Here is a 12,209-nt window from a genome sequence, read left to right as displayed (position 1 = left end):
CTGTGACTACATGGGTTTTCACCGGGTGCTCCCACACTCCAGAGGTTTGTAGGTTAATTGGCTTCAAACCAATTAAAAACCAAAAACTATATATAAATTGTCCCTGGTGCGTAGGGTAGTGTTCGTGTAAGGGGTGGTCGCTGGTTGGTGCAGACTGGATAAGCCAAAGGGCCCATTTCTGTACTGTATCTCTGAAGTCTATCCAAGATTACCACAATAACCTAAGCAAAGATTGTTCCAAAACGTTGACTCTATTTCCCTCTCTTCAAGCATTTTGTTTTCATTTCAGATCTCCAGCATGTGACATTCTGAAGGCTGCACTCCATGATAAATGGGATTAATATGTACAGGTACTAGATGACTGGCATGGACATGATGAGCCAAACGACTTATTTCTCTGCTGTATGACTCTGCGACTTTATTCAGTACCCAAGTCTTTTCTGCAGTGCACTCAGCTTGGTTCTGAACCTATCTGCAGTAGATATCTGGTATACAGCGGATGTACATCTCCCTCTCCCACTAATTGTGTCTGCAGGGAAAGAAGTTAAAATCTGACTTATCTCTTGCGTCTCAATCATGGTTATCATGTGCAGTGGTTCCAAATGCGAAAGGTAGAACAAGGAACTGCAGATGCTGGTTTACAAAAGAAGGCACAAAGTGCTGGAGTAACTCAGTGGGTCAGGCAGCAGCTCTTGGAGAACATGAATTTTGCATTTGGGACCTTCTTCAGACTGATTGTGATTGTGGTGGAGAGGAGTAAGACAGAAGATGCGAGACAGCAGGGAAACAGGCCCTTCTGCCCCGAGTCCACGGCAATTATCAATCGCCCGTTCACACTAGTTCCATGTATCTACCCCCTACACACTAGGGCCAATTAACCTACAAACTTGCACGTCTTTGGGATGTGGGAGGAAACCGGAGGACCCGGAGGAAACCCACACAGTCACAGGGAGAACGGGCAAATTCCACACAGACAGTACCCGAGGTCAGGATGGAATCCGAGTCTGTGGTGCTGTGAGGCAGCAGCTCGACCCGCCCATGCCTAATGGCATCTTTAAACTCTCGGCATCACAAGTGAGGAAGTTAAATTAAATTAGAATAAAAAGTTGTTTCATGGGACACCATGAAACCACTAAAATGTAAACAAACATCTGGTTTACGCATAGCTTTCATGTACACCCTTCAGAAGACTCCAAGCCCAAAGTGTCTGAGCAACCCTCTGTCCTGAACTTGCAAGTTTAGGATTAATCACAAATGTAAGTCTCCCAAAAAAACAACATCTTGTGATCCATAAAAAAACAATTGATTGTGCTTAAACTAAGAGGGCAAGCAGATTTGCTTTTCCAGGCTGCTACTGAGTCGTCTCGAGCATAGTGCCACTAAGTTAACCCAGTCATTCATAGTGGTGCAGTTTGTAGAGATTGGACTGCACATACCACAGACTGAAGTCCGATTAAAGCTGGTGGGTACACAAAAAGCAGCTGCCCTTTTATACTACACATCTATCTCCCTTCTCCAGAGACCCGGGTTCAATCCTGGACTCAGCCGCTATCTGTGTGGAGTTTGCACGTTCTCCCTGCGACCTCGTGGGTTTCCTCCGGGTGTTCCAGCTTCCTCCCACATCCCAAAGATGTGCAGATTTATAGGTTAATTGGCCTCTATAAATCTCCCCTAGTGTGCAGGGAACGCATGAAACAGTAGGATAACACAGAGCTAGTGTGAACGGGTGATCGATGGTTGGCGTGGACTCGGTGGGTCGAAGGGCCTGTTTCCATGCTGTGTCTCTAAACTACTGTTAGTTTTAAATGAGAGAATCAGGCATGAGGGAACTGTCCTGAACAATGATCAAACTAGCCTCATCTCAACCTCTGCCCTAAATAATGCTTTCAATGTTACACAAGGTCTCTGATGTAGAATTCTAGTTGCATTTCATTCAGAATGGGAGAGCATTCACTAAACAACTCCACAGTAAAGCACCTACCTTTCCAATTTGGAGACTCAACCAGTTTTGATTAATAAATATTAATATTTCCTCTTCAAAGTCAAAGTATTTCTTTTTACCACGGACTCCTAAATTGTACAGGACGAGGTGCACAACGTCTACCCTGGAAGCAAATGGACAAGTTGTTCATTAAAGGCTCAACGAGCTTCCACCAATCCTGCAACACTGAGGCAGAAATAAAGAACTGCAGGTGCCGATTATGCCAAAGATAGACACAAAGTGCTGGAGTTACTCAGCACATCAGGCAGCATCTCTGGAGAAGGAGGATGAGTGACGTTTCTAAACTAAAATTAAACAAAGTAAGCTGGTTTTAAGCCAGCACCCGAGGTCAGGATCAAACTGGGTTTCTGGAGAAGGAGGTAAGTTGATTTTAAATGAGAGAATCAGGCACCATCACTCACCCTTTTTCTCCAGCAGGTACAATTGCAATGTCTAAGAAACATGTAGGCAGGTAGAGTGGAAAGGAACTGCAGAGGCTGGTTTAAAATGAAGATAGACACAAAAAGCTGGAGCAACTCAGCGGGTCAGAAAGCAAGTCTAGAAAAAAGGAACAGGTACATATCGGCCCGAGACCCTTCTTCAGACAGGTACATGGATAGGAAAGAACTGCAGATGCTGGTATAAATCGAAGGTAGACACAAAATGCTGGAGTAACTCAAGAGGGTCAGGCAGCATCCGAGATGCTGACTTACTCCAGCATTTTGTGTCTACCTTCGGTACATGGATAGGAGGGTTTAGAAGGATATGGGCCAAATGCAGGCAGGTATGACTGGTATAGATGTTGGTTGGTGTGGGCGGTTGGGCCGAAGTGCCTGTTTCCATGCTGTGTGACTCTCTGACTCTAAATGCTGTCTGAGCCGCTCGTTGGCAGGGCTGGAGTTCCACAACCCCGACGGCCGGGGGCAAACGCGACTCGCCCACGAGGTCGATATCAGCCGCCTCACCCGGCCTAGGCACCACATTTGTTTTGGGGGGGGGGGTGGGGTTACTTCAGCTGGGGGGATTTCAAATGCTCGCTCGTAATTTTGTCCAGATTAAAGGAGGTGCCGGAATAATCGGTGCAGATTATAGTTCTCAGCATTGCAGCGCATCAGTTCCATAGATAAAGTCCAATGTCCACAATGGGGAGAGGGAAACTTGCTTTGCCTTCACTTCCAATCACACAATGTAGACATTGCCCGGAGCTTTGCTGCCAGTTCCAACCCAGCGATAACTCCTTGCTCATACCGTCTGCCAAAGGGTGGCTCACCTACAACTTCCACTGCCACTAAACTATGTGAGGATCATTTTTCATATATTGACTGGGTTTTTGAGCGCCGTGTTCAGAGCAAGAGTAAAGAGCACAGCGTGATATATTGGCTGTAAATTTACAAAGGGTGAATATGTGCTGCAAACACATGAAGCTATGCTTTTACACATTCTTTGCATTTCTTACCATCTGAGGGGCAGGCGTTTGATATATTCCGGTCCTTTATTGCACACTGAACAAACAAACAAATAGAACCTGAAACAAAAGCAGAACAGAGAATGGAGTCATGGCAGGTTCTGTTCTGAATGAATATCTTATTTATGGGAGATTCTGGCTGAAGGAAATTTTGGAGAATAACTGACGGCGTGTGAAGACCTTACACAGATGGGTCGTGCGAGCTGGGAGGATTGAGCAGAATTAGGGGATTATAGGAAGATTGACCTCCATTCAGTTGAGTGCAATGTAGTTCTGGTTGCCCATTGCAGGAAGATGTGCAGGCTCCAGAGGAGGTTGACCAGCATGTTGCCTGGATTAGAGGTTTCAGCTACAGGGTGAGGTTGGACAGACTTGGATGGTGTTCTCAGGAACATTGGTAGCTAAGGGGAGACCTGATAGAAGTATATAAGTTCATTAGTTATAGGGGCAGAATTAGGCCATTCGGCCCATCAAGTCTACTCCGCCATTCAATCATGGCTGATCTATCTTTCCCTCTCAACCCCATTCTCCTGCCTTCTCCCCATAACCCCTAACACCCGTACTAATCAAGAATCTGTCAATCTCCGACAAAAATATCCAGACGGCCTCCACAGCCTTCTGTGGCAATGAATTCCACAGATTCACCACCCTCTGACTAAAGAAATTCTTCCTCATCTCCTTTCTAAAGGAACGTCCTTTTATTCTGAGGCTGTGGCCTCTGGTCCTAGACTCTCCCACTAGTAGAAACATCCTCTCCACATCCACTCTATCCAGGCCTTTCACTATTCTGTACGTTTCAATGAGGTCCCCCTATGCTATCGCGGAGTGGTCCCATCCTTCCACTTATATTTTCCTGTAACCATTTCCTCCCACATTACCATCCCATATTTTACCACTAACCTACATATTAGGGCCAATTTACTGACTAACTTGCATGCTTTTGGCATGTGGGAGAACATGCAGGCAGTCAGGGGGAGAAACATGCAAATTCCACGCAGAGGGCAGCCAAGGTCAGGACTGAACCCTGGACACAGGAGCTGTGAGCTGCACCACTGGTCACTGGTTACAGTCCATCGAGCAGCCAGTGAAGGCAGAGCACTCCTTCCACACCCCCCCCGCACGAGCCTGTGTATGTGTGAGTGTGAGAGTGTGTGTGAGTGTGTGTGAGAGTGAGTGTGAGTGAGTGTGCGAGCGAGAGTGAGTGAGTGTGCGAGCTAGAGTGAGCTAGAGCGAGTGAGTGTGCGAGCGAGAGCGAGAGCAAGTGAGCGAGCGAGCGAGTGTGAGTGAGAGAGCGAGCGTGTGTGAAAGAGTGAGAGAGTGTGTGTGTGAGTGAGCGTGTGAGTCTTTACTCCACGACCGTGCTGAGTGTGACCAGACCTGTCTCCAAACAGCATGGCTTCATTCAGGCATTGAGTGCAGGCTTCATGAAACCACTGCCTACATCGGCAGCACTGCAGCATCTTCAGATACCACCTGGTGTTGGAAGAGAAGAGAGATGATGGTCAGCTTTGGGAGGCAGCGTCACCTTTACTATTACAGCAGCAGATTCCAACCTGCCCAGCCTGACACGACGTGTGCTAGAGTCACAGGGTCATGCAGTGTGGAAACAGGCCCTTTGGCCACACCGACCAATGTCCCATCTACACAAGGCCCACATCTCTCTAAACCTGTCCTATTCATGTACCTGTCCAAATGTTTCTTAAACGTTGTAATAGTACCTGCCTCAACGATCTCCTCCAGCAGCTCGTTCCATACACCCACCACCGCTTGGATGAAAAAGTTACCCCTCAGGTTTAAGGTGAGGGGAGAAAGATTTAAGAAGAACCTATGTCCTCTGGTGCTCGATTCCCCTACTCTGGGCAAGAGACTTTGTGCGTTGACCCTATCTTTTCCTCCCATGATTTTGTACACCTCCATAAGATCACCCCTCATCCTCCTGCTCAACCTCTCCCTATATCTCAGGCCCTCAGGTCCTGCCAACATCCTCATTAATCGTCTCTGCACCCTTTCCCGCTTGACAACATCTTTCCTATAATATGATGTCCAGAACTAAACACAATACTCTAAATGTGGTCTCACCAATGTTTTATGCAACTGCAACATGACTTCCCAACTTCCATACTCAAGAGTACTGGTGAAGACCAATGTACCAAAAGCCTTTTTGACCATCCTATCTACCTGTGGTGCCACTTCCAAGTAACTATGTACCTGCACTCCTAGATCTCTCTGCACGACAACACTTCCCAGAGCCCTACCTCTAAATGTGGCCTCACCAACGTCTTATATAAGTGTGATCTGCGGTCAACAACCCCAACAAAAAATCTCCTCCGGGCAAGACAATAAGAGCTCGTGATTTAAAAGATTCATCGTGCAGAAAAAATTGCTCGGCAATTCTGTGCATTTAAAATTTAATTACAATGCAATTTTCAGGAATATATCACCTGATAGTTTGGAAACCTGGATGGTTTTCTCTGGAGCATCAGAGGTAGTGGGGAGACTTGATAGAACTATATAAAATTATAAGTGGCATTGATAGGGTAGACAGTCAGAGTCTTTTCCCCAGGTGGAAAGGAAGCTTTAACGCCTCAGAATTAAAGGACGTACCTTTTGGAAGGAGATGAGGAGAAATTTCTTTAGTGAGAGGGTGGTGAATCTGTGGAATTCATTGCCACAGAAGGCAGTGGAGGCCAAGTCAGTGGATATTTTTTAAAGCAGAGATAGATTCTTGATTAGTACAGGTGTCCGAGGTTATGGGGAGAAGGCTGGAGAATGGGGTTGAGAGGAAAAGATAGATCAGCCACGATTGAATGGTGGAGTAGACTTGTTGGGCCGAATGGCCTAATTCTACTCCTATCACTTATGACCGTAAAGTTAGCGGGAGAAATTTGAAGGGAGAAGTTTTCTTCGGTCTGAAGGGCTCCGATCTAAAACATTGCCCATTCCCTCCAGCGAAGCCGAGATCCACCAGCAACCTGCCACCTGCCCTTTATTTCCATGGGCATTGCCAACTGCCTGGTACCAACTAGTTATGCATTGCACTTGAATCCAGATTAGTGCAGGCAGAGTAATTTATTAACTATTCAAAATTAATAAATGTAATTTAAATTTAATTTACAGGCCCTTTGGCCCAACTTCCCCATGCCAACCAAGATGCCCCATCTAAGCAAGTCATGTGTTTCCACATATCATTCTCACCCCCCCCCAAATATCCTTCACAACCTTTCTTATCCATGTACTTATCCAAGTGTCAAAGGTGTTATAGTACCTGCTTCAACTGCCTCCTCTGGCAGCTCGTACCATATACCCACCACCCTCTGAGTGAAAAAAGTTCCCTCAATGTCCTTTTGTCCGCAATTGCTCTCTCACTTTAAACATGTGTACTCTGGGTCTTGAATCCCCTACCCTGGGTAGAAGACAGTGCATTACTCCTGTCTATTCCCCTCATGATCTTATACACCTTTATAAGATCACCACTCAACCTCCTGCGCTCTATGGAATAAAGTCCTAGCTTGCTCAACCTCTCCCCAAAGCTCAGGCTTGCATGTACTGGCAACATTTTTCAATGTTCAATAGATTCAGGATCAGTTCCTGTGGATTGGAGGATAGCTAATGTTATCCCACTTTTCAAGAAAGGAGTGAGAGAGAAAAGGGGGAATTACAGACCAGTTAGCCTGACATCGGTGGTGGGGAAGATGCTGGAGTCAATTATTAAAGAGGTAATAACAGTGCACTTGGATAGCAGTAAAAGGATAAGTCCAAGTCAGCATGGATTTATGAAAGGGAAATATCATGCTTGACTAATCCTCTGGAATTTTGAGGATGTGACAAGTAAAATGGATGAAGGGGAGCCAGTGGATGTAGTGTATCTAGACTTTCAGAAAGCCATTGATAAGGTCCCACACGGGAGATTGGTGAGCAAAATTAGAGCACATGGTATTGGGGGTAGGGTGTTGACATGGATAGAAAATTGGTTGGCAGACAGGAAGCAAAGAGTAGGAATAAACAGGTCCTTTTCAGAATGGCAGGCAGTGGTGAGTGGAGTGCCGCAAGGCTCGGTGTTGGGGCCGCAACTATTTACCATATATATTAATGATTTGGATAAGAAATTAGAAGTAACACCAGCAAGTTTGCAGATGACACAAAGCTGGGTGGCAGTGTGAACTGCCAATAGGATGTTAGGAAGTTGCAGGGTGACCTGGACAGGTTGAGTGAGTGGACAGATGCAGTATAATGTAGATAAATGTGAGGTTATCCACTTTGGTGGCAAAAACAAGGAGGCAGATTATTATCTCAATGGTGTTAGGTTAGGCAAGGGGGAGGTGCAGAGAGACAAGGGTGTCCTTGTACACCAGTCACTGAAAGTTGGCGTGCAGGTACAGCAGGCAGTGAAGAAAGCTAATGGCATGTTGGCCTTCATAACAAGAGGATTTCAGTATAGGAGTAAAGAGCTTCTTCTGCAGTTGTATAGGGCCCTGGTAAGACCACATCTGGAGTATTGTGTACAGTTTTGGTCTCCTAATTTGAGGAAGGACATCCTTGTAATTGAGGCAGTGCAGCGTAGGTTCACGAGATTAATCCCTGGGATGGCGGGAGTGTCATATGAGGAAAGATTGAAAAGACTAGGCTTGTATTCACTGGAGTTTAGAAGGATGAGAGGGGATCTTATCGGGACACATAAAATTATAAAAGGACTGGACAAGTTAGATGCAGGAAAAAATTTCCCATGCTTGTGGGAGTCCAGAACCAGGGGCCACAGTCTTAGAATAAAGGGGAGGCCATTTAAAACTGAGGCGAGAAGGAAGTTTTTCACCCAGAGAGTAGTGAATTTGTGGAATTCTCTGCCACAGAGGGCAGTGGAGGCCAAATAACTGGATGAATTTAAGAGAGAGTTAGATAGAGCTCTGGGGGCTAGTGGAATCAAGGAATATGGGGAGAAGTTGGGCACAGGTTACTGATTGTGGATGATCAGCTATGATCACAATGAATGGTGGTGCTGGCTCGAAGGGCCAAATGGCCTCCTCCTGCACCTATTTTCTATGTAACATCCTCATAGGTCTGCTCTGCACTCTTTCCAGCTTAACAACATCCTTCCTATAGCAGGGTGATGAAAACTGGACACAATGCTCCAAATGTGGCCTCACCAAACTCTTGCAAAACTGTAACATAGCATCCCATCTTCTATACACAACACCCTGACTGATGAAGGCCAATGTACCGAAAGTCTTCTCTACCACCCTATGTAGCTGTGATGCTTTACCACTTGTGACTGGATGGGATTTATTGTATGCTATCATCCACCATGACAGACATCAAAGGTGGGACAACCATGCTCTCTCCCCCAGCAGGTCTCTGCACCACAGGCGGGAATGTGGCTCCAACTTGGAAGTTCTCCCTCTCTAGGGCAGTAGAGTTGCTGCCTTTCAGCACCAGAGACCCGGGTTCGATCCTGACTACGGGTGCTATCTGTGCGGAGTTTGTACGTTCTCCACGTGACCACGTGGGTTTTCTCCGAGATCTTTGATTTTCTCCCACTCCAATGACGCACAGATTTGTAGTTTAGAATTGTCCTTAGTGTGTGTGTAGGGTAGTGTTAATGTGCAGAGATCGCTGGTCGGCATGGGCTCGGTGGGCCGAAGGGCCTGTTTCTGTGCTGTCTCTCTAAAGCCACAGTCACCAGCAGAAATCTGGCATCTCTGCCAATACACATTATTAACCAAAAGCCCAGTCGCCATTCAAGTGAGAGGGTGGGAGACGGAGCATGGCTAACACTGTGGGTCTACACTCACTGCATCTGACTGGTCTGGTGGGTTGCCACTGTAGGGCAGCAGCCTACAACTCAATGAGAGCACCTTTGACATTCCTCCCACCCAATCATGTAGGTAGGGTTTTCAAGGAGGCTTTCGGTACATTGTCCTTCATCAGTCAGGGTACTGAGTATAGAATGTTTTGAATGCCACTGCAGATGCTTGTTTATACTGAAGATAGACACAAAGTGCTGGAGTAACTCAGTAGGTCAGGCAGCATCTCTGGAGAAAAAGGATGGGTGCCGGTGGAGACGGGGTCAACACTGGGTGGTGAGGTCTCTCTCCTTCCTGCCTGAAGGGTTCCGACCCAAAATGTCACCCATTTTGAGGCTTGTGAGGCCACATTTGGAGCATTGTGTTCAGTTTTGGTCACCCTGTTATTAAGTTTGGAATGCCGAGAAGATTTCCAAGGATGCAGCCTGCACTTGAGGGTCTGAGCTATAGGGAGAGGTTGGGCAGACTAGGACGTTGGAACGCAGGGGGATGAGGGGTGATTGGATACAGGTGTATAAAATCATGAGGGGGAGAGCTAGGGTGAATGCACAGTCTTTTACCCAGTGTAGGGGAATCAAGAACTAGAGGACACAGGTTTAAGGTGAGAGTGGAAAGAGTGGAAACCTGAGAGGAAACCTTTTCCTCACAGAGGGTGGTGGGTACAAGGAACGAGCTGCCAGAGGAGGTAGTTGAGCAGGTACCGTAACATTGAAAAGGCATTTGGACAGGTACACAGATTGGAAAGGTTGAGAGGGAAATGGGCCAAACACGGGCTGGTGGGACTAGAGTAGAAGGGGCAGTTGGACTGACAGACCTGTTGCCATGTGGAATGACTCTGTAATCATCTGGGGAACAGTCTGAGTTTTGCAAATTAGTGCGGCAGGCATAGAAACTGTTGCAACATTCCACGTGCTGTTCTGAATAAAGCTGAAAGGTAATCAAACGATGGCTGGCAAAGCCCACCTCTGTCACGTCAGCAGAGACCTCCCTCAATAACCAACAAGGGAAGAGTAAATGAAGCTGCAAATCTTACTCTCCAGGTCCGCCACAGTAGCAGTAACACTGCTGTAGGTTAGTCCTGTGCAGAGAATCCCAGTTCAGCTGTTGCATGTGGTAGGGCAAAGCCTGTTTAACGCTCTGCAAGGCTTTCGCGAGGGGTCCCTTTTTCAAAGCACCTCCTTTCTGTTAAAAAGACACAGAAAACAAATACAGCTCATCAACATCTCATTACACAAAGAAATCACTAAATCTCCAGTAAAAGCCTCGCACAATGACTTTGTGATCAGGACATTGTTCAGTTTAGTTTACAGACACAGCATGGAAACAGGCCCTTCGGCCCACCAAGTCCACACCGACCATCGATCACCCATTCACACTAGTTCTATGTTACCTCAGTTTCTCATCCAGTCCCTACACATTAGGAGCAACTTACAGAGGCCAATTAACTCACAAACCTGCACGTCCATGTGTGGCAGGGCTCTGGGGATTGTTGTAAAGCAGAGGGATCTAGGAGTGCTGGTACTTAGCTCCTTACAAGTGGCATCACCGGTAGATAGAGTGGTCATGAAGGCTTTCGGCACATTGACCTTCATCAGTCGGGGTGCTTAGTATCGAGGTTGGAATGTTATGTTACAGTTGTACAAGACGTTGGTGAGGCCACATTTGGAGTATTGTGTTCAATTTTAATCACCCTGCCATCAGAAGTATATCATTAAGCTGGAAAGAGTGCTGAGAAGATTCACAAGTATGTTGCCAGTATTTGAGGGCCTGAGCTGTAGGGAGAGACTGAGCAGGCTTTACTCCTTGGAACACAGGAGGATGAGGGATGATCTTACAGAGGTCTCTGGGGCTGTGAGGCTACCTGTCGCGCCACCGTGTGTCCCAATGTGGATTTTTAATTTAGTTTAGTTTTAGAGATACAGCACGGAAACAGGCCCCCATTGACCAGTGATCCCTGCACACAAAGCTATCCTACACACACTAGGGACAATTAACATTTTATACCAAGCCAATTAACTTACACACCTGTACGTCTTTGGAGTGTGGAGAAAACCCAAAGATCTTGGAGAAAACTCACGCAGGTCACGGGGAGAACGTACAAACTCCTTACAGACAGCACCCGTAGTCAATGTTGAACCCGGGTCTCTGGCGCTGTAAGGCAGCAACTCTACCGCTGCGCCATCGTGGTTTGCTCAAAGCCAAAATACAGACCAGCACTTGTAGAGTCAAATCCAAGTAGAGACTTATCCTCTGTCCTTGAAAGCAGCTCTTCAATCTCATAACTGGCGCTACACGCCACCTCCCCATCGGGCACGCGTGGCACACTAGGGTTCCTAGTCAATAATCTCTCTCAGAAGGCTTGAGGTCTGAGACGAAGATAAACACAAAATGCTGGAGTAACTCTGCGGGACAGGCAGCATCTCTGGAGAGAAGGAATGGGTGAAGTTTCAGGTCGAGACCCTTCTTCAGACAGACTCAGGCCAGTCTGAAGAAGCGTTTCAACCCAAAACGTCACCTATTCCTTCTCTCCACAGATGCTGCCTGTCCCGCTGAGTTACTCCAGCTTTTTGTGTCGATCTTCGATTTAAACCACATCTGCAGTTCCTTCGTACACGTTGAGGTCTGTGTCTTTGGTTATGTTCTGGATCGTATTTTAGTTATTTTTTGTGTGCAAACTCAGGTACTTAAAATAAACCAGTCAATTTCTGGTTTATTTGATCATTGACAATGCCAGTAAATAATATTTGTACTTTCAAAGTTGTTGTTGGCCACCTGCGCCCTGCCACACGTGGTCTCCCTCCACCCCATGTTCCCCACCACATCTCCACCCATTGCAGGGGTGTCATGCAGGGACTCTGAGGCGCAGGTCAGGCCACATATGGAATACTGTGAGCAGTTTTGGGCCCCATATCTGAGGAAGGATGTGCTGGCATTGGAGAGGGTCCTGAGGAGGTTTACGAGAATG

General features: G+C 46.8%; 1 protein-coding gene across 1 annotated transcript in view; it reads right to left on the bottom strand.

The window, feature by feature from the left end:
* The window catches only part of phf19 (PHD finger protein 19), a 65,766-nt gene that overhangs the window by 21,790 nt on the left and 31,767 nt on the right, over window positions 1–12,209 (bottom strand). The window contains exons 6-9 of the mRNA XM_078426162.1: window positions 10,278–10,426; window positions 4,824–4,919; window positions 3,438–3,506; window positions 1,982–2,105 (exon numbers count right to left, since the gene is read on the bottom strand). Coding sequence (XP_078282288.1) covers window positions 1,982–2,105; window positions 3,438–3,506; window positions 4,824–4,919; window positions 10,278–10,426 — 438 coding nt within the window. The remainder of the gene's footprint in view (window positions 1–1,981; window positions 2,106–3,437; window positions 3,507–4,823; window positions 4,920–10,277; window positions 10,427–12,209) is intronic.

The sequence above is a fragment of the Rhinoraja longicauda genome, chromosome 31 (assembly GCF_053455715.1).
Source record: "Rhinoraja longicauda isolate Sanriku21f chromosome 31, sRhiLon1.1, whole genome shotgun sequence".
NCBI lineage: Eukaryota > Metazoa > Chordata > Chondrichthyes > Rajiformes > Arhynchobatidae > Rhinoraja > Rhinoraja longicauda.
Note: the sequence above shows the minus strand (reverse complement) of the source record. Positions and strands in the feature narration are given on the sequence as shown.